This window comes from Coregonus lavaretus (assembly GCF_964263955.1).
Source record: "Coregonus lavaretus genome assembly, contig: HAP1_SCAFFOLD_251, whole genome shotgun sequence".
Taxonomy (NCBI): domain Eukaryota; kingdom Metazoa; phylum Chordata; class Actinopteri; order Salmoniformes; family Salmonidae; genus Coregonus; species Coregonus lavaretus.
This window is the reverse complement of record NW_028166533.1, coordinates 338,235-365,611: the sequence shown is the minus strand read 5'-3', so window position 1 is coordinate 365,611 and position 27,377 is coordinate 338,235. Positions and strand designations below refer to the sequence as shown.

Sequence of the window (27,377 nt, the reverse complement as noted above, 5' to 3'; positions counted from 1 at the left end):
AAACGGTGTGATTGAATGCTGCGACACCTCTGGTACTCCACTATTTTGTGTCCTTCCTGACGCTACGTTTTCCACAACGGTAGGTTTTTGTCAATTGTTGTCTTATCAAATTAAGTCTTGTCCACGTCACAATATTAATTTGTCTGTAAATGTTGGCTATTTGTATGTAGCTAAAAAGTAAAAGTTGACGCTCAAGTTGTTTTCCAGCTAGTTAGCTATCAACACAGGGAAGTTGGTGTTCAGTTGCTATGGTAACTTAATTTCTGATGGAGCTTTCTAGCTAGATAGCTACAACTTTTAGACTTGTCAGCCAGCTGACTTAGCCAACGTTACCTACCGCCTCTATACGATCTGTCTAGTTAGCTAGCAACTTGATATAATAGTTTTCGGGTTCACAACTGGCTAGCTAACTAGCTAATACTTTGACATCATTGCAGAGAATGGTGCAGTTGCACGTGAAGCGCGGTGACGAGAGCCAGTTCCTGTTCAGTACGTCAGTCGACGTCCCGTTGGAAACCCTGACCCAGCAGGTCACAGCCATCTACAACGCCAGGCTCAAAGTAGACAGGCTATGCTCAGGTGAGTAACGTTAGTGGGTGTAGATGAAGATGTAGCTAGAAACCCTGCCTCTGTCCTGTGCCAATTAGTGGTCTTCACGAGATCCGATCCGGGACCCAGATTTCTAAATATTGTCACGGGTCTGGGTCGGATCTGATATGATGGTCACGGGTATGGGTTATGTGTCATTTTTAACTGGCTTGTCTGGAAGGGCCCATACAGATCCATAGAGAGAAATTGTATAATTTATGCTGCTGTTCTTGCTTTTCACAAGAGTGGCGCATGTCGCTTGTTGATGGCCAATCGTAAGTCATCAAAGCGGCAATATGCTACAGTCATAGAGCCTACATGTGTGGCAAAAGTTAAGGGATATCTAATCAATGGAAGATGGAATTAAAGATGCACTATGCAGAAATCTCTCCGCCATTTCCTGGTTGCAAAAATTTGAATAGTTCGCCTAATTACAGTTTGTGACTAAACAAGCAAGTGTAGTGTAGGGAATCATTGTACCATCTAAACCGCTGTGAAATATATTTTCCATAACCAAAAATATTGTATTTTGAAGCTGGTGTACAAAATCAAAAGTAGAAGACGCAAAAACAAAACGTAAGAACGGGAAGCTTAGAAATAGCGCATATAGAACAGATCTACCGCTTCTTAGACTTGCTTTTAATGAGAATGACAGATCTATTATTCACATTTCACTCAAAATGTACATTGCAGCTTTAAAATGATGGAATTAAAAGTTAAAGGACTAGGATAGGCTTCAACGACCAAGAGCCAACAGGTATTCTGAATGGAATTATTTGTAACCGTAGGATGAGAAAGCGCATGCACTGCAGCCTCAATTAGCCCAGCTAGCTAACGTTAGCTAGCTTAACTAGCTTCTCCCGGTTTGATGCAGTCAAGACAGGTACCACGTAATCATATTTGATGATAAATAACCAAGGCAGGGGGGGGGGGGGGGGTGTCACTCCCTCACAGTATGGCCCCTCCCCCGCCTACTAGAGAACCACCTCTCTCTCCCTCCTCTCGGGCCTTATCAGCTCCGATTTTAATAAAGTAGCTTAAAACAATTATTTTCTGCTGCTTCCCTCACTCGGATCGAACCGGGTCTAGTTGTCCTCGGGTCCATTCGGAACGTGTCTCTATATATATTTTTTAAATTAACTTTAGCAGAAGCTTCCATACATAGACTACTTACTTTGATAGCTGCAATTGTACACCATAGACCAGTATAGTCATTACATGGCTACATGTATGTTATACACAATACAGCTAACTAGCTAGCTCTACACTGTATGTTAAATACGATACAGCGAATTAGCTAGCTCTACACTATGTTATACACAGTACAGCTAACTAGCTAGCTCTACACTGTATGTTAAATACGATACAGCTAATTAGCTAGCTCTACACTATGTTATACACAGTACAGCTAACTAGCTAGCTCTACACTTTCATAAGACGCACATAGCTTCCTCTGGCCAAAAGATTGTGTGCGTGTTAGCGTGTCTGTGTTCCATTCTCCTGTCTCCTCCCCCCAGAGTTCCCAGAGCTGGTGGACCACGGGGTGACGCTGCCCCCCAACATGCAGGGTCTGACGGATGAACAGATTGTTGACCTGAGGCTAAAGGACGAGTGGGAGGAGAGGTGTGTCCCAAGCGGAGGACCTGAATTCAACAAGGATGAGATTGGAAGGAGGAACGGACACGGTGAGTCCAGAGGTGTATTCTTAGTCGGACACGGTTACTCCAAAACGTAAAAATGTATAATAAAAAATAAAAAAACACAAATGTCTATTGGACAATTTATGTACATTCCTCCCCGTTTTGTTCCGTTTGCTTCTGTTTGCTTCCGTATGGTTCTCTTAAGTTCTGTTTTGTTTAGGGATGCACATTCCGGTCAATTTTGCTTCCGACTAACTAACCCTCATTAACTGGTCAACAAACGGTAAAAAAAAAAAATCATAATAGGGAATTGACGTGAACAACACAGAATACTATGTAGATTCTGAAAACGCTTACCTGTACCCATGTTTGTCCTGTACAACTGCCGTCCTTCCACAGGATGCTGAAATGTATACTTTTAAAAAAAACATATCGAATACAACCACCGACTTTTAACTAATTTGTGTAGCTCAACTGGAGACATAGACGCCTTGACATACTACGTAAGCGGAGATTAAATTGAGACAAGCGCATCCGCGCTAAATTGAGCAACACAAATTAGGAAAATGTCTATGGTTGTATTCAATAAACGTTTTTATTAAAAGTATGAATTTCAGCACCCCCGCGGAAGGACCGCAGTTGTACAGGACACAAACATAGGTACAGGTAATCATTTTCAGTATTTACATTTTTACATGTGTTTACAGATGGTGACTCCATGTTGTTTTATCGCAAATAGCGTGACCAGTTATCAATATTCAACTCCGCCTCGATATAAGAGAACGGAGTTGAGCGTTCCTCAGCTAACAAGGAACTGACATTTTTCATTAAGAACTTAATGTAAACATGCCACAATAGCAGGCATATCGTCTTACAGTCAAAAGGCTATAGCCGGTTATTGAACATGCAACTCCTGTAATGAAGAAGCTAATAAAACATCATTTTCAAACATTTGATAAAAATGCAATTCGCGGGAAAACACAGTTCTAAACAGCGCACCTAATGTGAGCGGTTCCATATGTGACAGATTAAAATGTCCATTCAAAAAACTTTTAAAGAGGGGGAATCTAATAGCAACAAATAGGATGTGTTGCTAATATGACTAGGATTGTGCCTTTGTCTTCTGGACAAAGAAAGAAAGTTGATATGGAAACCAATAGAACAGAAGAGAAATGCTGGTTAATGGCATGAAGTGTTTATAAAATAATTGCTTCCGCGTTTCTATGGTCAGATTTTTGGCAAGGCTGCTTTGAAGCAAGGTAAGACATTTTTAATAGTGGTCATCAAAACAGTTTTTAAACACGCGATTGCGTTTAGAATTGTTAATTGTTGCGCAATGACTGAGCTTACAAAAGCACATTTAATTCTCGTACCAGCTTTTTGAGGAGCTGCTATTGCGCTGTCTGACAGGTGGTAGGATATTCCTCTCCTCTAACTAGGCTGTGGATGCTGTGGCATGAGATAAATCAGATACATGCTGACTAACGAAAATACACACGCGCCAATTTAATTCCACTAAATTATGCAAATTAACCTATAGACTGTGGGATGCGAACCCACAACCCTGGCGTTGCAAACGCCATGCTCTACCAACTGAGCTACATCCCTGCCGGCCATTCCCTCCCCTACCCTGGACGACGCTGGGCCAATTGCGCGCCGCCCCGTGGGTCTCCCGGTCGCGGCCGGCTACGACAGAGCCTGGATTCGAACCAGGATCTCTAGTGACACAGCTAGCACTGCGATGCAGTGCCTTAGACCACTGCGCCACTCGGGAGACCTGAGTACAACCTCTTCTAGTACTAGACATACTACCTCTTCTATTACTAGACATACTACCTCTTCTATTACTAGACATACTACCTCTTCTATTACCAGACATACTACCTCTTCTATTACTAGACATACTACCTCTTCTATTTCTAGACATACTACCTCTTCTATTACTAGACATACTACCTCTTCTATTACTAGACATACTACCTCTTCTATTACTAGACATACTACCTCTTCTATTTCTAGACATACTACCTCTTCTATTACTAGACATACTACCTCTTCTATTACTAGACATACTACCTCTTCTATTACTAAACATACTACCTCTTCTATTACTAGACATACTACCTCTTCTATTTCTAGACATACTACCTCATGTATTACCGGACTTGTTATTTTGTAATGTCTGTAATGTAGAGGGAGTTAGTGCACAAGCATTGTTTCTCTAAACCGTGTACTTGACAAATAACATTTTGATTTGAAGACCACTATAATTTGGTCTGGGCTTGGAGCCTGCTCTCTGTGTCCAGGGTGTTGGTCAATGTATTGGCTTTAGTAGAGAGGACAATTTAATAATAATAATAATAATATGCCATTTAGCAGACGCTTTTATCCAAAGCGATGTACAGTCATGCGTGCATACATTTTTATGTATGTTCTAACCGACATAGTTCTGTGTGCTCCTACCTCCAACAGTCTGGAGCCTGCTCTCTGTGTGCAGCGTCTTAGCTCTCCTATAGAGACTGGCAAGAGTCCTCCTGGCTAAATTGTTGTGGACCTGAGAGGGTTGGAGTCAATTCCATTTAAATTCCAGTCAATTCAGAAAGTATATTGAAATTCCAATTCTCTTCCATGCTTTTCAATTAGGAAAATGTGGAATTGGAATTTGGTTTACTTTCTGAAATGGAATTGACCCCAACCCTGAACCTGAGTGTGCTCCCTCCTCCTCCTCCTCCAGCTCCTAACCAGAAGATGAAGGAGGTGCTGAGGAACACCATGGAGGAGGCCAAGGCACTCATCTCTAAGGTAGCTACAGTATTTCAATATCACACACACACACACACACACAGACTCTCACACCGTCTCACACTCAAGGCCTACACCAAATATGAAAAACTAAGTCTTAATGTATTTACACTTGGAGGACCACACCGCACACGTTTTACATGAGTCCCAAATGGCACCCTATTCCTTATATATGGTGCACTACTTTTGACCTGGGCCAATAGGCCTCTGGTAAGGGAATAGGGTGTCATTTGAGAGAAAGGCCTTTTCTTATTTCCCCTCCTTTGGTGCCCTTCAGAAACAGGTGGTGGCTGGTGTGTGTGTTACCATGGAGACGGTGAAGGAGGCGCTGGACCAGCTGAGGGGCGCGGTGATGATCGTCTACCCAATGGGTCTGCCGCCACACGACCCAATCAGGATGGAGCTGGAGGACCAGGAGGACCTGTCAGGAACACAGGTAGATAAACAGCTGTCCTCTTCCATTAGATAAACAGCTGTCCTCTTCCATTAGATAAACAGCTGTCCTCTTCCATTAGATAAACAGCTGTCCTCTTCCATTAGATAAACAGCTGTCCTCTTCCATTAGATAAACAGCTGTCCTCTTCCATTAGATAAACAGCTGTCCTCTTCCATTAGATAAACAGCTGTCCTCTTCCATTAGATAAACAGCTGTCCTCTTCCATTAGATAAACAGCAGTCCTCTTCCATTAGATAAACAGCTGTCCTCTTCCATTAGATAAACAGCTGTCCTCTTCCATTGGATAAACAGCTGTCCTCTTCCATTAGATAAACAGCTGTCCTCTTCCATTAGATAAACAGCTGTCCTCTTCCATTAGATAAACAGCTGTCCTCTTCCATTAGATAAACAGCTGTCCTCTTCCATTAGATAAACAGCTGTCCTCTTCCATTAGATAAACAGCTGTCCTCTTCCATTAGATAAACAGCTGTCCTCTTCCATTAGATAAACAGCTGTCCTCTTCCATTAGATAAACAGCTGTCCTCTTCCATTAGATAAACAGCTGTCCTCTTCCATTAGATAAACAGCTGTCCTCTTCCATTACCAACGGAGGGCTTCCCCATCCTTCCATTTATTCTGTTATTTGTTTATTTATTCATTCATTCAATATTTTCCTCAGTTGTGGTTAATTCTGTGGACCGGGTCTGTACATGGGTTTCACCTCCCTAATGTTACAGTCTATGGCAGGGATCACCTCCCTAATGTTACAGTCTATGACAGGGATCACCTCCCTAATGTTACAGTCTATGACAGGGATCACCTCCCTAATGTTACAGTCTATGGCAGGGATCACCTCCCTAATGTTACAGTCTATGGCAGGGATCACCTCCCTAATGTTACAGTCTATGACAGGGATCACCTCCCTAATGATACAGTCTATGGCAGGGATCACCTCCCTAATGTTACAGTCTATGGTAGGGATCACCTCCCTAATGTTACAGTCTATGACAGGGATCACCTCCCTAATGATACAGTCTATGGCAGGGATCACCTCCCTAATGTTACAGTCTATGGTAGGGATCACCTCCCTAATGTTACAGTCTATGGCAGGGATCACCTCCCTAATGTTACAGTCTATGACAGGGATCACCTCCCTAATGTTACAGTCTATGACAGGGATCACCTCCCTAATGTTACAGTCTACGGCAGGGATCACCTCCCTAATGTTACAGTCTACGACAGGGATCACCTCCCTAATGTTACAGTCTACGACAGGGATCACCTCCCTAATGTTACAGTCTATGACAGGGATCACCTCCCTAATGTTACAGTCTATGACAGGGATCACCTCCCTAATGTTACAGTCTACGACAGGGATCACCTCCCTAATGTTACAGTCTATGGCAGGGATCACCTCCCTAATGTTACAGTCTATGACAGGGATCACCTCCCTAATGTTACAGTCTATGGCAGGGATCACCTCCCTAATGTTACAGTCTATGGCAGGGATCACCTCCCTAATGTTACAGTCTATGGCAGGGATCACCTCCCTAATGTTACAGTCTATGGCAGGGATCACCTCCCTAATGTTACAGTCTATGGCAGGGATCACCTCCCTAATGTTACAGTGAATGGCAGGGATCACCTCCCTAATGTTACAGTCTATGGCAGGGATCACCTCCCTAATGTTACAGTCTATGGCAGGGATCACCTCCCTAATGTTACAGTCTATGGCAGGGATCACCTCCCTAATGTTACAGTCTATGACAGGGATCACCTCCCTAATGTTACAGTCTATGGCAGGGATCACCTCCCTAATGTTACAGTCTATGGCAGGGATCACCTCCCTAATGTTACAGTCTATGACAGGGATCACCTCCCTAATGTTACAGTCTATGCAGGGATCACCTCCCTAATGTTACAGTCTATGGCAGGGATCACCTCCCTAATGTTACAGTCTATGGCAGGGATCACCTCCCTAATGTTACAGTCTATGCAGGGATCACCTCCCTAATGTTACAGTCTATGTCAGGGATCATCAACTACATTCAACCGCGGGAAGATGGTCGGGAGGCCAGAACATAATTACAAATAATTTGTAGACTGCAAATTGACAGCAAGAAGCCCAAACATACAGTGGGGAAAAAAAGTATTTAGTCAGCCACCAATTGTGCAAGTTCTCCCACTTAAAAAGATGAGAGAGGCCTGTAATTTTCATCATAGGTACACGTCAACAATGACAGACAAATTGAGAATTTTTTTTCCAGAAAATCACATTTTAGGATTTTTAATGAATTTATTTGCAAATTATGGTGGAAAATAAGTATTTGGTCACCTACAAACAAGCAAGATTTCTGGCTCTCACAGACCTGTAACTTCTTCTTTAAGAGGCTCCTCTGTCCTCCACTCGTTACCTGTATTAATGGCACCTGTTTGAACTTGTTATCAGTATAAAAGACACCTGTCCACAACCTCAAACAGTCACACTCCAAACTCCACTATGGCCAAGACCAAAGAGCTGTCAAAGGACACCAGAAACAAAATTGTAGACCTGCACCAGGCTGGGAAGACTGAATCTGCAATAGGTAAGCAGCTTGGTTTGAAGAAATCAACTGTGGGAGCAATTATTAGGAAATGGAAGACATACAAGACCACTGATAATCTCCCTCGATCTGGGGCTCCACGCAAGATCTCACCCCGTGGGGTCAAAATGATCACAAGAACGGTGAGCAAAAATCCCAGAACCACACGGGGGGACCTCGTGAATGACCTGCAGAGAGCTGGGACCAAAGTAACAAAGCCTACCATCAGTAACACACTACGCCGCCAGGGACTCAAATCCTGCAGTGCCAGACGTGTCCCCCTGCTTAAGCCAGTACATGTCCAGGCCCGTCTGAAGTTTGCTAGAGTGCATTTGGATGATCCAGAAGAGGATTGGGAGAATGTCATATGGTCAGATGAAACCAAAATATAACTTTTTGGTCAAAACTCAACTCGTCGTGTTTGGAGGACAAAGAATGCTGAGTTGCATCCAAAGAACACCATACCTACTGTGAAGCATGGGGGTGGAAACATCATGCTTTGGGGCTGTTTTTCTGCAAAGGGACCAGGACGACTGATCCGTGTAAAGGAAAGAATGAATGGGGCCATGTATCGTGAGATTTTGAGTGAAAACCTCGTTCCATCAGCAAGGGCATTGAAGATGAAACATGGCTGGGTCTTTCAGCATGACAATGATCCCAAACACACCGCCCGGGCAACGAAGGAGTGGCTTTGTAAGAAGCATTTCAAGGTCCTGGAGTGGCCTAGCCAGTCTCCAGATCTCAACCCCATAGAAAATCTTTGGAGGGAGTTGAAAGTCCGTGTTGCCCAGCGACAGCCCCAAAACATCACTGCTCTAGAGGAGATCTGCATGGAGGAATGGGCCAAAATACCAGCAACAGTGTGTGAAAACCTTGTGAAGACTTACAGAAAACGTTTGACCTGTGTCATTGCCAACAAAGGGTATATAACAAAGTATTGAGAAACTTTTGTTATTGACCAAATACTTATTTTCCACCATAATTTGCAAATAAATTCATTAAAAATCCTACAATGTGATTTTCAGGATTTTTTTTTCTCATTTTGTCTGTCATAGTTGACGTGTACCTATGATGAAAATTACAGGCCTCTCTCATCTTTCTAAGTGGGAGAACTTGCACAATTGGTGGCTGACTAAATAATTTTTTCCCCCACTGTATATAATGTTAGACTAAAACATCATTTTAAACCTGTCACGATCGTCGTACGGAATAGACCAAGGTGCAGCGTGATGAACGAACATGTTTATTTACCTTTAGTGATAAATACGGACAATAACAAAATGACTCGTGAAGACCACGGTACAAACACAACCAACTGGAACAAGAACCCACAAACACCTCTGTAGCTCAGCTGGTAGAGCACGGCGCTAGTAACGCCAAGGTAGTGGGTTCGAGCCCCGGGACCACCCATACACAAAAAAAAAAAATTATGCACGCATGACTGTAAGTCGCTTTGGATAAAAGCGTCTGCTAAATGGCATATTATTATTATTATAACACAAAGGGAAAAACAGACAGTTTAAATATGGCTCCCAATCAGAGACAACCAGCCACAGCTGACACTCGTTGCCTCTGATTGGGAGTCACTCAGGCCAACATAGAAATAAACAAACTAGAACTCCCAACATAGAAATATAACACATAGAATGAACACACCCTGGCTCAACATATAGAGTCCCAGAGCCAGGGTGTGACACTTACATTAGTATACGATCACATCTCTCTATTATGTGTGGGAATACTTGGGAACAGATTTCTTCAATTAAAATAATTTGGAGCTGATTTCCTGGTGTTTCTACAGTCTTATGTTCAACAATTAAATTACATTTGTATTTATTTTATTTTGCTCAGAATACTTGGGGGGCCAAATGAAACTTAGCCCGCTTGCCGCCAGTTGGGTGTGTGTTATCCAGATGTAGAAAACCCCTGATCATCAGTTGATGTATCAGTGATCACCGACCACTCTCCCTGTCCAATTGTCTCTCTCTTTCTCTGCCTGTCTCCCCCTGTATTTGTCTGTATCTCTCTCCTCCTCCTTGCCTTCTCTCTCTCTCCCTCCCTTCTCTTTCTCCTTCCCTTTTTTCTCTCTCTTGCGCTCTCTCTTTCTCCCGCTCTCTCCCTCCTCCCCGATCTCTCTCTCTCTCTCTCTCTCTCTCTGTCTCCCTCCTCCACTATCTCTCTCTCTCCCTCCTCCCCTATCTCTCTCTCCCTCCTCCCCTATCTCTCTCTCCCTCCTCCCCTATCTCCCTCCTCCCCCCTCTCTCTCTCCCTCCTCCCCTATCTCCCTCCTCCCCTCTCTCTCTCTCCCTCCTCCCCTATCTCCCTCCTCCCCTATCTCTCTCTCCCTCCTCCCCTATCTCCCTACTCCCCTATCTCTCTCTCCCTCCTCCCCTATCTCCCTCCTCCCCTATCTCTCTCTCCCTCCTCCCCTATCTCTCTCTCTCCCTCCTCCCCTATCTCCCTCTCTCCCTCCTCCCCTATCTCTCTCCCTCCTCCCCTATCTCTCTCTCTCCCTCCTCCCCTATCTCCCTCCTCCCCTATCTCTCTCCCTCCTCCCCTATCTCCCTCCTCCCCTCTCTCTCCCTCCTCCCCTATCTCTCTCCCTCTTCCCCATCGCTCTGTCTCCCTCCTCCCCTATCTCTCTCCCTCCTCCCCTATCTCCCTCCTCCCCTATCTCTCTCTCTCCCTCCTCCCCTATCTCTCTCTCTCCCTCCTCCCCTATCTCTCTCTCTCCCTCCTCCCCTATCTCTCTCTCTCCCTCCTCCCCTATCTCTCTCCCTCCTCCCCTATCTCTCTCCCTCCTCCCCTCTCTCTCCCTCCTCCCCTCTCTCTCCCTCCTCCCCTCTCTCTCTCCCTCCTCCCCATCGCTCTGTCTCCCTCCTCCCCTATCTCTCTCCCTCCTCCCCTATCTCTCTCCCTCCTCCCCCCTCTCTCTCTCCCTCCTCCCCTATCTCCCTCCTCCCCTATCTCTCTCTCCCTCCTACCCTATCTCCCTCCTCCCCTATCTCTCTCCCTCCTCCCCTATCTCTCTCCCTCCTCCCCTATCTCTCTCCCTCCTCCCCTATCTCCCTCCCTCCTCCCCTATCTCCCTCCTCCCCTATCTCTCTCCCTCCTCCCCTATCTCTCTCCCTCCTCCCCTATCTCCCTCTCTCCCAGGCATCTCTCCAGGTGATTCCAGTGGAGGAGGCTCAGCTGTGGTGGGCTGCTAAGGAGATGCAGAGAGGGAAGAAACTGCAGGACTACATCGGCAAGAATGACAAAACCAAGATCGTAGTCAAAATACAGAAGGTAGGTGGAGCTACACTACAACTAGCCAGTAGGGGCGGGCATTTGAAAGAATGTCTGTGTTTGAGTCGGAGTAATGAGAGAGGTTGGAAATCCTGCTCGTCGCTTATGGAGCGGTTCTTGCGCACCGCTCCGGCACTCCACGTCCTTTCCAATCTCTCCGCTAAATACCGCTCTGCACTCACAGGAAAAAAACTATTGCCGCTCCAAATCCGCTCCATTCCATTAAAAATCACAATTAAACCAACACCCATTTACATTACATTTTTACATTTTAGTCATTTAGCAGACGCTCTTATCCAGAGCGACTTACAGTTAGTGAATACATGTTTTTTTATTTATTTTTTTATACTGGCCCCCCGTGGGAAACGAACCCACAACCCTGGCGTTGCAAACGCCATGCTCTATCAACTGAGCTACATCCCTGCCGGCCATTCCTTCCCCTACCCTGGACGACGCTGGGCCAATTGTGCGCCACCCCATGGGTCTCCCGGTCGCGGCCGGCTGCGACAGAGCCTGGATACGAACCAGGATCTCTAGTGGCACAGCTAGCACTGCGATGCAGTGCCTTAGACCACTGCGCCACTCGGGAGGCCCATCTATATTTGTGACTACCTGGACCTCTCATTTGGTTTTGATGTATTGAAACCAAACGATACGATTTGAATGAAAAGTATTTTAATAAACAACAGGAAAAGGTGACTGTAAGAAGCTCATCATTTCAAACAGGCTACATGTCGTATTAAACAGCATATAAACACTCTGAATAGGTCAGGAGACAGACAGGGAGCCTAAGAAGGAACGAAAATGAATTATTTAGGCTATATTATTAGCCTATTATTTCAATGATTTCAAGGCTATAGCCTACAAACAAATACATTGTGAAGCATTTGCGAGTGCAACACAATAGGCTGGTTGGAACATAAAGCGCTCAGCATTTAAACAACATTTCATTGTATTAAATCGTTATAGTCTATACATTGTGCATATAGGCTGTGGCTTACTTAGAATTAAATACAAATTAATCAAAATGCCTTATTAGGCTCAGTTTTAGAAACACCAGTTTGGCCAGAGTCTGTGGCTTCAGGCTTCATGCGATGGTGCCTGGAGAGCCGGCCAGCGGCGGAGAATATCCTCTCCATGGTGCCTGGAGAGCCGGCCAGCGGCGGAGAATATCCTCTCCATGGTGCCTGGAGAGCCGGCCAGCGGCGGAGAATATCCTCTCCATGGTGCCTGGAGAGCCGGCCAGCGGCGGAGAATATCCTCTCCGCTCTTGCAGAGCAACTGGGGATGCTAAACACCCTTCAGGCCACTCTTGCCATGCCGGGCAGGATGCGTCGTTTAAAAAAAAATGTTTCTATAGGTAGGCAAACAGATTGAGGCAAAATAACCCAATCAAATGGAAAGGTCCTTGAAAGTGGGAATATGGGCCAAAATCAATGATAGCCTATTGTATAGATAATAGAATGAAAATGAACAAAACTTTTAAGAGATCTGATTTTTAGTTTATAAATACTTTGCTACAATGACACTTACAGTGAGGGGAAAAAGTAGCATGTGCAGGTGGTAACTACACCATCATGCTTTCAGGATGCGTGTCTTTTCAGATTCCACAATGATTCTTTAGTTGTGGACATTACATCACCGCACTCCCTCTCTTGCTCTTGGTCCTCATCTTTGGAAGTCACCTTAATTCAGCTCTTGTGTGTTTTATCAGTTTCTTTATGAATATATTTATTGAACTCCATGACAGTAGCTAAAGCAAAGGGCTGTAGCAGCACACAAGTAGACTACAAATGCATGCTGGGCTGGGCATGCTCTGAGCTCGTGAAGTGAGCGATACTGGAGTGAAATTGTAGTGGGCGAGAAGGCCGACACTCCAGCCTTTGGGAGAAGGCCGACGCTCCAGCCTTTGGGAGAAGGCCGACACTCCAGCCTTTGGGAGAAGGCCGACACTCCAGCCTTTGGGAGAAGGCCGACGCTCCAGCCTTTGGGAGAAGGCCGACGCTCCAGCCTTTGGGAGAAGGCCGACGCTCCAGCCTTTGGGAGAAGGCCGACGCTCCAGCCTTTGGGAGAAGGCCGACGCTCCAGCCTTTGGGAGAAGGCCGACGCTCCAGCCTTTGGGAGAAGGCCGACGCTCCAGCCTTTGGGAGAAGGCCGACGCTCCAGCCTTTGGGAGAAGGCCGACGCTCCAGCCTTTGGGAGAAGGCCGACGCTCCAGCCTTTGGGAGAAGGCCGACGCTCCAGCCTTTGGGAGAAGGCCGACGCTCCAGCCTTTGGGAGAAGGCCGACGCTCCAGCCTTTGGGAGAAGGCCGACGCTCCAGCCTTTGGGAATCTCACTCCGCGCTCCAGGCAAATTGTTTGAGTTTTTAGTGTGAAAAAGGGCTAAAGGGGAAAGGTTTGTGGGATGCCATCGGTTGTTCCAATTACTGGTTGTTCTGATAAGTTATGGCATTACTGACTGGGGAGCTACACTGGTGTATTACTGACTGGGGAGCTACACTGGTGTATTACTGACTGGGGAGTTACACTGGTGTATTACTGACTGGGGAGCTACACTGGTGTATTACTGACTGGGGAGCTACACTGGTGTATTACTGACTGGGGAGCTACACTGGTGTATTACTGACTGGGGAGCTACACTGGTGTATTACTGACTGGGGAGCTACACTGGTGTATTACTGACTGGGGAGCTACACTGGTGTATTACTGACTGGGGAGTTACACTGGTGTATTACTGACTGGGGAGCTACACTGGTGTATTACTGACTGGGGAGCTACACTGGTGTATTACTGACTGGGGAGCTACACTGGTGTATTACTGACTGGGGAGCTACACTGGTGTATTACTGACTGGGGAGTTACACTGGTGTATTACTGACTGGGGAGCTACACTGGTGTATTACTGACTGGGGAGCTACACTGGTGTATTACTGACTGGGGAGCTACACTGGTGTATTACTGACTGGGGAGCTACACTGGTGTATCACTGACTGGGGAGCTACACTTACTGACTGGGGAGCTACACTGGTGTATCACTGACTGGGGAGCTACACTGGTGTATTACTGACTGGGGAGCTACACTGGTGTATTACTGACTGGGGAGCTACACTTACTGACTGGGGAGCTACACTGGTGTATTACTGACTGGGGAGTTACACTGGTGTATTACTGACTGGGGAGCTACACTGGTGTATTACTGACTGGGGAGCTACACTGGTGTATTACTGACTGGGGAGCTACACTGGTGTATTACTGACTGGGGAGCTACACTGGTGTATTACTGACTGGGGAGCTACACTGGTGTATCACTGACTGGGGAGCTACACTGGTGTATTACTGACTGGGGAGCTACACTGGTGTATTACTGACTGGGGAGTTACACTGGTGTATTACTGACTGGGGAGCTACACTGGTGTATTACTGACTGGGGAGTTACACTGGTGTATTACTGACTGGGGAGCTACACTGGTGTATTACTGACTGGGGAGCTACACTGGTGTATTACTGACTGGGGAGCTACACTGGTGTATTACTGACTGGGGAGCTACACTGGTGTATCACTGACTGGGGAGCTACACTGGTGTATTACTGACTGGGGAGTTACACTGGTGTATTACTGACTGGGGAGCTACACTGGTGTATCACTGACTGGGGAGCTACACTGGTGTATTACTGACTGGGGAGCTACACTTACTGACTGGGGAGCTACACTGGTGTATTACTGACTGGGGAGCTACTGGGGAGCTACACTGGTGTATTACTGACTGGGGAGCTACTGGGGAGCTACACTGGTGTATTACTGACTGGGGAGCTACTGGGGAGCTACACTGGTGTATTACTGACTGGGGAGCTACTGGGGAGCTACACTGGTGTATCACTGACTGGGGAATCTGGAAAACATTAGGTTTTTACCTGCTACGCTGGACGCATAACATTTTGCCAGCGTGAGCAGAGCGTGAGCCACTTTATCAAGCGTTCTCTGGTGTGACTGAGCTACGCCTCCACATCTTGAAAATAGAAACAGAGGGTACATCTCAATAGTCTAAAGTGGTTTCTCATATCAATAGTCTAAAGTGGTTTCTCATATCAATAGTCTAAAGTGGTTTCTCATATCAATAGTCTAAAGTGGTTTCTCATATCAATAGTCTAAAGTGGTTTCTCATATCAATAGTCTAAAGTGGTTTCTCATATCAATAGTCTAAAGTGGTTTCTCATATCAATAGTCTAAAGTGGTTTCTCATATCAATAGTCTAAAGTGGTTTCTCGTATCAATAGTCTAAAGTGGTTTCTCGTGTCAATAGTCTAAAGTGGTTTCTCATATCAATAGTCTAAAGTGGTTTCTCATATCAATAGTCTAAAGTGGTTTCTCATATCAATAGTCTAAAGTGGTTTCTCATATCAATAGTCTAAAGTGGTTTCTCATATCAATAGTCTAAAGTGGTTTCTCATATCAATAGTCTAAAGTGATAGTTCAGATCACATCAGACAAAGCCAATAAGATGAGGTGAGGAAAGGAAACCACTTTAGGAAGCAATAGTTCACACTTTTCAGTTCGAAGTAGGCCGAGCCCTTGATCGAAGCCTAGATAGATAGTTCTAGATGTTCTAGATCAGGGGTGTCAAACTCATTTTAGCTCAGGGGCCACATGGAGGAAAATCTATTCCCAAGTGGGCCGGACCGGAAAAATCATGGTATATATAACTTAAAAACAACAACTTCAGATTGTTTTCTTTGTTTTAATACGATCAACATACAACATAAAGCTGGAGCCTGAGGACAGTGTGTCCAAAATAGTACAAGCACAACATCACTATTAATCATAAAACACGTCAAGTTTATTTGAAAATTCAAAAGAAAAAGAACACACAAACACACAATGCCTCAGTGATTAACAGAACTGTTTCACAGATCACAGAACTATATCAGGGTGTCATTTCTCAGGCAGAAATGTAGATAAAAATAATGAAATCCTGTTCCCCAAACAAGTGCAAGAACCACAGAGTCAAGAATAGGTTAAATATACAAATAAAATAAAATCAATTAAAAACAATAGCACATCAACATAAAAACATATAAACATAAATCTGAAAGCGTTGTTCAAACTCCCGTAACAGTCCCGTTATTTTATCTTTGAACCGCTTCATGTCTGCCACATGTTGGGTCGCGCACACATTTTTCAGACAGGGGAAGTGAGCTGCATCACCACCGGCAAGTTGCGTCTCCCACAATGACAGCTTCAACTTGAAAGAACGTATGCTGTCATAATACTGCGTGACAACTTTGTTGCGCCCTTACAGCTGTTTGTTCAAGTTATTCAGGTGCTCTGTAACATCCACCATAAATGCAAGGTCCTGCATCCATTCTGCGGAATGAAATTCTAACACTGGTTTGCCCTTTTCTTCCATGAACTGTTCAATTTCTTCTCGTAAATCAAAGAAACGCCTCAGCACAGCACCTCGGCTTAACCATCTTACCTCAGTGTGGTATGGCAGGCCATAGATGTGATCTTTCTCTCTGAGAAGGCTGTCAAACTGACGGTGATTCAGGCTTCTGGATCGGATGAAATTAACAGTTTGGATGACCACCTTCATGACGTTATCCATCTTTAATGACTTGCAACACAAAGCCTCCTGGTGCAAAATACAGTGAAAAGTCAAAAAATCACGTCCTCCATTTGCAGATTGCACTTTCTCTCTGAACTTTGTCACAACGCCTGCTTTTTTCCCGATCATTGAGGGCGCACCATCTGTAGCCAGGCTGACAGCGCGGGACCAGTCCACTCCGACCCTGTCCAGCGCGCCGACGAGTGCGGTAAAAATATCAGCTGCTGTCGTTGTATCTGTCATCGGCACCAACTCCACGAACTCCTCGGTGACGGTCAATGTGTCATCAACTCCGCGGATGAAAATGGCCAGTTGTGCAACATCTGTAATGTCCGTGCTTTCATCAATTGCAACCGAAAACGCAATAAATGACTTTACTTTTTGCTTCAACTGGCTGTCCAAATCCACTGAAAGATCGAAAATCCTGTCTGCAACTGTGTTTCTTGTCAGGCTGATATTTGCAAAAGCCTGCCGCTTTTCAGGGCACACAATCTCCGCTGCCTTCATCATGCATGTTTTTACAAATTCACCCTCACTAAATGGTTTTGAAGCCACTGCGATTTCATTAGCAATGAGGTAGCTAGCTTTCAATGCAGCGTCACTGATGTCTCGGCTGTGAGTAAACACAGACTGCTGTTTCTTCAGACCCGCCAACAGTTCATTCACCTTCTCTCATCTCCGCTGTCCTTGAAAGTTGTCATATTTGTCGGCATGAAGACTCACATAGTGGCGACGAAGGTTTTATTCTTTCAGCACTGCAACATGCTCTGAACACACCAAACATACAGCTTTCCCATTCAATTCCGTGAATAAATAGGATGACCATTTTTCTTGGAACACTCTGCACTCTGCACTCTGCGTCCACTTTTCTCTTTTTTGACAGAGACATATTGGGGCAATGAGGGTGCCAAAGCACATAATGTTAAAAGTAGAAGCCGTAATAAATATCGCGGGCAAAACAAAGTAGCTCATTGGCTGCACGTGCTTGACCTACTTGCTCTGCCCCGGTATAAACAGTTTGCTTGCTTAACACAATTGCTATTGCGCCATCCAGTGGACGCAATTGGAACAGCAGTTTATTTTCTTGAAAAATTGCAGCGCATTTTTATACTTTACAAAAAATAAAATAAAATAAAATGTATTTATTTTATTTTTATTTTTTTCGGAATCATCTCGCGGGCCGGATTAAACCCGTTTGCGGGCCTGATCCGGCCCGCGGGCCGTACGTTTGACACCCCTGTTCTAGATGGATAATGGATATAATGTTGTAGGTCATGCTGATGTTTGACCATGTGTTTCTGTCAGAGGGGCCAGGGGGCGCCAGCCAGAGAACCTGTGGTCACAGAGGAGCAACAGAAACAGATGATGATGCACCTCTACAAGAGACAACAGGAACTCAAGGTGGGACACACACACACACACTCTCTCTCACACACTCACACTCACACACACTTACACACTCACACACTCACACACACTCACACACACATATACACACACTCTTACACACACTCTTACACACACATATACAAAAACACACGTCTACCCCCTTATAAACACACTCATCTACGTACCCCCTTATAAACACACTCATCTACGTACCCCCTTATAAACACACTCATCTACGTACCCCCTTATAAACACACTCATCTACGTACCCCATTATAAACACACTCATCTACGTACCCCCTTATAAACACACTCATCTACGTACCCCCTTATAAACACACTCATCTACGTACCCCCTTATAAACACACTCATCTACGTACCCCATTATAAACACACTCATCTACGTACCCCATTATAAACACACTCATCTACGTACCCCCTTATAAACACACTCATCTACGTACCCCCTTATAAACACACTCATCTACGTACCCCCTTATAAACACACTCATCTACGTACCCCATTATAAACACACTCATCTACGTACCCCCTTATAAACACACTCATCTACGTACCCCATTATAAACACACTCATCTACGTACCCCCTTATAAACACACTCATCTACGTACCCCCTTATAAACACACTCATCTACGTACCCCATTATAAACACACTCATCTACGTACCCCCTTATAAACACACTCATCTACGTACCCCCTTATAAACACACTCATCTACGTACCCCCTTATAAACACACTCATCTACGTACCCCATTATAAACACACTCATCTACGTACCCCATTATAAACACACTCATCTACGTACCCCCTTATAAACACACTCATCTACGTACCCCCTTATAAACACACTCATCTACGTACCCCCTTATAAACACACTCATCTACGTACCCCCTTATAAACACACTCATCTACGTACCCCCTTATAAACACACTCATCTACGTACCCCCTTATAAACACACTCATCTACGTACCCCCTTATAAACACACTCATCTACGTACCCCATTATAAACACACTCATCTACGTACCCCATTATAAACACACTCATCTACCTACCCCATTATAAACACACTCATCTACGTACCCCCTTATAAACACACTCATCTACGTACCCCCTTATAAACACACTCATCTACGTACCCCCTTATAAACACACTCATCTACCTACCCCCTTATAAACACAGTCATCTACGTACCCCCTTATAAACACACTCATCTACGTACCCCATTATAAACACACTCATCTACGTACCCCCTTATAAACACACTCATCTACGTACCCCCTTATAAACACACTCATCTACATACCCCATTATAAACACACTCATCTACGTACCCCCTTATAAACACACTCATCTACGTACCCCCTTATAAACACACTCATCTACGTACCCCCTTATAAACACACTCATCTACGTACCCCCTTATAAACACACTCATCTACGTACCCCCTTATAAACACACTCATCTACGTACCCCATTATAAACACACTCATCTACGTACCCCCTTATAAACACACTCATCTACGTACCCCATTATAAACACACTCATCTACGTACCCCCTTATAAACACACTCATCTACGTACCCCATTATAAACACACTCATCTACGTACCCCCTTATAAACACACTCATCTACGTACCCCATTATAAACACACTCATCTACGTACCCCCTTATAAACACACTCATCTACGTACCCCCTTATAAACACACTCATCTACGTACCCCATTATAAACACACTCATCTACGTACCCCCTTATAAACACACTCATCTACGTACCCCCTTATAAACACACTCATCTACGTACCCCATTATAAACACACTCATCTACGTACCCCATTATAAACACACTCATCTACGTACCCCATTATAAACACACTCATCTACCTACCCCATTATAAACACACTCATCTACGTACCCCCTTATAAACACACTCATCTACGTACCCCATTATAAACACACTCATCTACGTACCCCCTTATAAACACACTCATCTACGTACCCCCTTATAAACACACTCATCTACGTACCCCATTATAAACACACTCATCTACGTACCCCCTTATAAACACACTCATCTACGTACCCCCTTATAAACACACTCATCTACGTACCCCATTATAAACACACTCATCTACGTACCCCCTTATAAACACACTCATCTACCTACCCCCTTATAAACACACTCATCTACGTACCCCCTTATAAACACACTCATCTACGTACCCCATTATAAACACACTCATCTACGTACCCCCTTATAAACACACTCATCTACGTACCCCCTTATAAACACACTCATCTACGTACCCCATTATAAACACACTCATCTACGTACCCCCTTATAAACACACTCATCTACGTACCCCATTATAAACACACTCATCTACGTACCCCCTTATAAACACACTCATCTACGTACCCCATTATAAACACACTCATCTACGTACCCCATTATAAACACACTCATCTACGTACCCCATTATAAACACACTCATCTACGTACCCCCTTATAAACACACTCATCTACGTACCCCATTATAAACACACTCATCTACGTACCCCCTTATAAACACACTCATCTACCTACCCCATTATAAACACACTCATCTACGTACCCCATTATAAACACACTCATCTACCTACCCCATTATAAACACACTCATCTACGTACCCCATTATAAACACACTCATCTACCTACCCCATTATAAACACACTCATCTACGTACCCCATTATAAACACACTCATCTACCTACCCCCTTATAAACACACTCATCTACGTACCCCCTTATAAACACACTCATCTACGTACCCCCTTATAAACACACTCATCTACGTACCCCCTTATAAACACACTCATCTACGTACCCCATTATAAACACACTCATCTACGTACCCCATTATAAACACACTCGTTTTGACAGATGCTGGACGAGGTGGAGGACGACAGTCACCTCCACTCAGAATGGTCAGACAGACAGGCCTTGAAGAGACAGTTTCAGGGCCTCAGCAACATCAAGTGGGGTCCCAGGTAGACACACACATGCCATTTGTCTTTTTTTTTTTTTTTTTCGAAATAAAAATTGTAAGCTCAAGTTTACAAAAATAAAATGGGTTCTGCAATGTTGAAAATAACAAGGTGTGTTGACCAAAATTTGTTTTAAATATATATTTGGCCACAACTATATACACACGCGCACACACACACTTATACACACACACACTTGTACACACACACACTTGTACACACACACACCAACACACAGAGGGAGACACAGACATGCATATGCACCCACACACTCACTAGCGATGCCTTAACCTCCCCGGGACCACCCATACACAAAAATGGCATATTATATATTATTATTATATATATTATATTATATTATTAACCCAATGGTCTGTTGTTCTACAGCAGTGTTTCCCAAACTCGGTCCCGGGGCCCCGCCTGGGTGCACGTTTTGGTTTTTGCCCTAGCATTACACAGCTGATTCAAATACTCAAAGCTTGATGATTAGTTGGTTATTTTAAATCAGCTGTGTAGTGCTAGGTCAAAAACCAAAACGTGCACCCAGGCGGGGCCCCAGGACCGAGTTTGGGAAACACTGTTCTACAGAAACATTGTTCTCTCCAACCTCTTGTTGCTCCACCTGGAATCTGTTCACTGTTTTCTGTGCCTGTCATGTTTTTAAAATGTTCAGTACATCATCTTTATTTAAACTTAGTCCACATGACAATGTCATACAAATGTCACATTTGCAATTGTCAATAATATGTATTGTCCCGCATCCCATTTCCCTATAACATCGGTGGAGAGGTTATTATTTTACTTTCAGTTTCGTCCACCAACTTCAAACAGCCGTAAAAACGATAGTTTTTGTCATTGAAAATATTTCACAGGGATTTAATGGTACAATGATTCCCTACACTATACAGTGCTTGTTTTCTCACATAAACTGAAATTGAGCGAAGAGTGTAGAATTTTAGCAACCAGGAAATGACACAGCGATTTCTATGTTCTGCCATTGTTTGTTGTGCTGGAGGAGGAGATGACCACGCCTCCTAGAGACGCCGATGGAAGACAGTGATGGTGTGGTGTTCCCATCTTGGCAGTTCTGGCTTTTGTTGTCAAATAGAAAGTTAGCATTTTAGAATGTATTTTGTATATTTTTTCTATATTGTGAAACACTATCATTCCACTATTACTGCAGATATATTTTCTGAAATTACAATGCAACACTTCTATATATATATATATATACACAGTGGGGAGAACAAGTATTTGATACACTGCCGATTTTGCAGATTTTCCTACTTACAAAGCATGTAGAGGTCTGTAATTTTTATCATAGGTACACTTCAACTGTGAGAGACGGAATCTAAAATCCAGAAAATCACATTGTATGATTTTTAAGTAATTAATTTGCATTTTATTGCATGACATAAGTATTTGATACATCAGAAAAGCAGAACTTAATATTTGGTACAGAAACCTTTGTTTGCAATTACAGAGATCATACGTTTCCTGTAGGTCTTGACCAGGTTTGCACACACTGCAGCAGGGATTTTGGCCCACTCCTCCATACAGACCTTCTCCAGATCCTTCAGGTTTCGGGGCTGTCGCTGGGCAATACGGACTTTCAGCTCCCTCCAAAGATTTTCTATTGGGTTCAGGTCTGGAGACTGGCTAGGCCACTCCAGGACCTTGAGATGCTTCTTACGGAGCCACTCCTTAGTTGCCCTGGCTGTGTGTTTCGGGTCGTTGTCATGCTGGAAGACCCAGCCACGACCCATCTTCAATGCTCTTACTGAGGGAAGGAGGTTGTTGGCCAAGATCTCGCGATACATGGCCCCATCCATCCTCCCCTCAATACGGTGCAGTCATCCTGTCCCCTTTGCAGAAAAGCATCACCAAAGAATGATGATTCCACCTCTATGCTTCACGGTTGGGATGGTGTTCTTGGGGTTGTACTCATCCTTCTTCTTCCTCCAAACACGTCGAGTGGAGTTTAGACCAAAAAACTATATTTTTGTCTCATCAGACCACATGATCTTCTCCCATTCCTCCTCTGGATCATCCAGATGGTCATTGGCAAACTTCAGACGGGCCTGGACATGAGCTGGCTTGAGCAGGGGGACCTTGCGTGCGCTGCAGGATTTTAATCCATGACGGTGTAGTGTGTTACTAATGGTTTTCTTTGAGACTGTGGTCCCAGCTCTCTTCAGGTCATTGACCAGGTCCTGCCGTGTAGTTCTGGGCTGATCCCTCACCTTCCTCATGATCATTGATGCCCCACGAGGTGAGATCTTGCATGGAGCCCCAGACCGAGGGTGATTGACCGTCATCTTGAACTTCTTCCATTTTCTAATAATTGCGCCAACAGTTGTTGCCTTCTCACCAAGCTGCTTGCCTATTGTCCTGTAGCCCATCCAAGCCTTGTGCAGGTCTACAATTTTATCCCTGATGTCCTTACACAGCTCTCTGGTCTTGGCCATTGTGGAGAGGTTGGAGTCTGTTTGATTGAGTGTGTGGACAGGTGTCTTTTATACAGTTAATGAGTTCAAACAGGTGCAGTTAATACAGGTAATGAGTGGCGAACAGGAGGGCTTCTTAAAGAAAAACGAACAGGTCTGTGAGAGCCGGAATTCTTACTGGTTGGTAGGTGATCAAATACTTATGTCATGCAATAAAATGCAAATTAATTACTTAAAAATCATACAATGTGATTTTCTGGATTTTTGTTTTAGATTCTGCCTCTCACAGTTGAAGTGTACCTATGATAAAAATTACAGACCTCTACATGCTTTGTAAGTAGGAAAACCTGCAAAATCGGCAGTGTATCAAATACTTCTTCTCCCCACTGTGTATATATATATATATATATATATAGCTCCTTTTACATTGTCTTTAAACGTCTGGTATAGTGTGCAGCGTTATGACGAGCCTTGCATAGAATCCCGGCCTTTCTCTCTGTAAGTGTGTGCGTGTCACCTATGTTGACTGACTCAGTGTTGAGTCATAGGCAGTTGACATCAGTATTCTGGGTGTGTATCAATCAGAACTGACCTGGTGTTCACACTGCATCTCGTTCACTGAGGAGGATGCACCACCTTTCCTCTCTTTGTCCCAGCTTGGGCCAACCAGGCCTCTGTAACCCAGCGCTTCATACAGCCAGGATGTTATCACACCGTCCCAAATAACACCCTATTCACTATGTAGTGCATTACTTTTGACAAGGGCTTATTGAACTAATGGTGCCAATTGGCTCTGGTCAAAAGTAGTGCACTATATATGGACTAGAATGCTATTTGGGACAGATTTGGGAAGTTCTAGAGTTCACGCTGAATGTTCCAAACAGCAGAGGGAAAGACTAGGATTCCAAACGGGTGGGGCTGAACTACAGAACTGCTTACAAGCAGGACACAGTAGGACGTGGAAACCTCCTGGACACATCATTGGATGCGAACTTACCAACAAGTCAGTTCGTCAAATTTCTGTCCTGCTAGAGCTGCCCCCGGTCAACTGTAAGTGCTGTTATTGTGAAGTGGAAACGTCTAGGAGCAACAACGGCTCAGCCGCGAAGTGGTAGGCCACACAAGCTCACAGAACGGGACCACAGAGTGCTGAAGCACGTAGTGTGTAAAAATAGTCTGTCCTCGGTTGCAACACTCACTACCGAGTTCCAAACTGCCTCTGGAAGCAACATCAGCACAATAACTGTTCGTCGGGAGCTTTATGAAATGGGTTTCCATGGCAGAGCAGCCGCACACAAGCCTAAGATCACCATGCGCAATGCCAAGCATCGGCTGGAGTGGTGTAAAGCTCTCCGCCATTGGACTCTGGAGCAGTGGAAACGCGTTCCTGGATTGATGAATCACGCTTCACCATCTGGCAGTCCGACGGACGAATCTGGGTTTGGCGGATGCCAGGAGAACGCTACCTGCCCGAATGCATAGTGCCAACTGTAAAGTTTGGTGGTGGAGGAGGAATAATGGTCTGGGGCTGTTTTTCATGGTTCGGGCTAGGCCCCTTAGTTCCAGAGTGAAGGGAAATCTTAACGCTACAGCATACAATGACATTCTAGATGATTCTGCTCTTCCAACTTTGTGGCAACAGTTTGGGGAAGGCCCTTTCCTGTTTCAGCATGACAATGCCCCCGTGCACAAAGCGATGTCCATACAGAAATGGTTTGTCGAGATTGGTGTGGAAGAACTTGACTGGCCTGCACAGAGCCCTGACCTCAACCGCATCTAACACCTTTGGGATGAATTGGAACGCCGACTGCGAGCCAGGCCTAATCGCCCAACATCAGTGCCCGACCTCACTAATGCTCTTGTGGCTGAATGGAAGGAAGTCCCTGCAGCAATGTTCCAACATCTAGTGGAAAGCCTTCCCAGAAGAGTGGAGGCTGTTATAGCAGCAAAGGGGGGACCAACTCCATATTAATGCCCATGATTTTGGAATGAGATGTTCGACAAGCAGGTGTCCACATACTTTTGGTCATGAGCGGCAGGTAGCTTAGTGGTTAAGAATGTTGTGCCAGTAACCGAAAGGTCGCTGGTTCTAATCCCCGAGCCGACTAGGTGAAAAATCTGTCGATGTGCCCTTGAGCAAGGCACTTAACCCTAATTGCTCCTGTAAGTCGCTCTGGATAAGAGCGTCTGCTAAATGACTAAAATGTAAATGTAAATGTAGAGTACTTCAATTCTGTATTTCACCACTGCTTTCCCCTTAGTTAGACTTAGTAAGAGAGCACCATATGGGTTCTGGAAACCTTGGTTACAACCGCTCAAAAAAAATTCCTCAGTAAAAAAATAATAAAAAATGTATAACAAGTCTCTCACAAATCCCACCTCCCTGAATTCTGCCAATTACAAAAAGTATAAGGACAAATGTACCCATCTACTTCGGATATCCCAAAAAAAGAATTCCAAGAATCCTCTAAACAATATAAAGTCAACTTGGAAAATCATCAATCAACTGTTGAATAATAAAAAGGCTTCTACATCTGTCCCATCTTCATTTAATGTTGGAAATAAGACATATAGTGGTCCTGATGTTATCTCCTGTGAATGTAATAACTTTTTTTTGTGAATGTGGGTTCTTCTCTGTCAAAAAAAATCTGAATAATTGATGGAAATCCTTGGATTACATCAGTGGTATTCAAAAAAAAATGTCCGGCAGAATGTCTGGGGACCCCATTTTTTTTTCTCGCAATAATTCCTTTTGACCTCACCCCATCCCAAAAATTATGAAACGACCTTAAAACCTTTTTACATAAACAAATAACCTTCAATTCATTACATTTTAATCTGCTATCAAAATGAAAAGAAACCAATAAATAAATGTACTCAATACAATTGTATTTTTTAAATGATCTTTCTCAAAAACATTTGTATATTGTCCCATACAATAATATGTACTCTTAATTTTTGGTTCCCAAATAAATAAATAAAAATGTCTGACCCCACTGCAGTTCTTCTGCAACCCAGACTTTGAATACCAGTGGATTACAGGGACATTTCCCTTCTCTGCTTCCGTTTGATCCACCTGATGTAATGGAGGTGATGGAGGTAGTTGGTAACTTAAAGATATCAGGAGCAGGTCATGATGAGATTGGTGCCTCTTTGGTGAAATCAGTGTCTCTAACGTATATCTTCACCAAATCAATGCAAACTGGTATTATTCCTAAAGATTTTTAAAATTGCCAAAGTTATCCCCCTCTATGAATCTGGGATCCAAGATATTTTACAAATTATCACCCACTATCTGTACCACCATGTTTTTCTAAAGATCCTAGAGAAACTGGGGTATAAATGAATGTTGAAACATTTAAACCAACAATGTATTCTTTATGAACACCGATATGGTTTTCGTTAAAAAAATTACTCCACAGATATGGCTCTTTTACAACTTGTGTATAAAATCTTGACTGGCTGACTTACTGCACATTTATAAATTATGTGACTAAACGCAACAAAAATAAGAAGAAACTGTATTATGAAGCCAAGATC

General features: G+C 44.1%; 1 protein-coding gene across 1 annotated transcript; it reads left to right on the top strand.

Annotated features, from left to right (window-relative positions):
• Nucleotides 1-21,432, top strand: LOC311114580 (cilia- and flagella-associated protein 298). The gene is made up of 8 exons (XM_084189820.1): nucleotides 1-79; nucleotides 438-579; nucleotides 2,106-2,273; nucleotides 4,963-5,030; nucleotides 5,308-5,466; nucleotides 11,205-11,336; nucleotides 18,246-18,341; nucleotides 21,287-21,432. The coding sequence occupies exons 2-8, from the start codon at nucleotides 441-443 to the stop codon at nucleotides 21,395-21,397; spliced, it is 873 nt and encodes a 290-aa protein (XP_084045946.1). The 5' UTR covers nucleotides 1-79; nucleotides 438-440; the 3' UTR covers nucleotides 21,398-21,432.
• The last annotated feature ends 5,945 nt before the right edge of the window (nucleotides 21,433-27,377 follow it).

What these genes read in the sequence shown, in the direction of transcription:
- LOC311114580 (XM_084189820.1), top strand. Translation starts at nt 441, where the DNA reads ATGGTGCAGTTGCACGTGAAGCGCGGTGACGAGAGCCAGTTCCTGTTC. An exon ending in AGTAGACAGGCTATGCTCAG is followed by an intron (nt 580 to 2,105) that starts GTGAGTAACGTT and finishes TCCTCCCCCCAG; the next exon opens with AGTTCCCAGAGCTGGTGGAC. An exon ending in TCGTAGTCAAAATACAGAAG is followed by an intron (nt 11,337 to 18,245) that starts GTAGGTGGAGCT and finishes TGTTTCTGTCAG; the next exon opens with AGGGGCCAGGGGGCGCCAGC.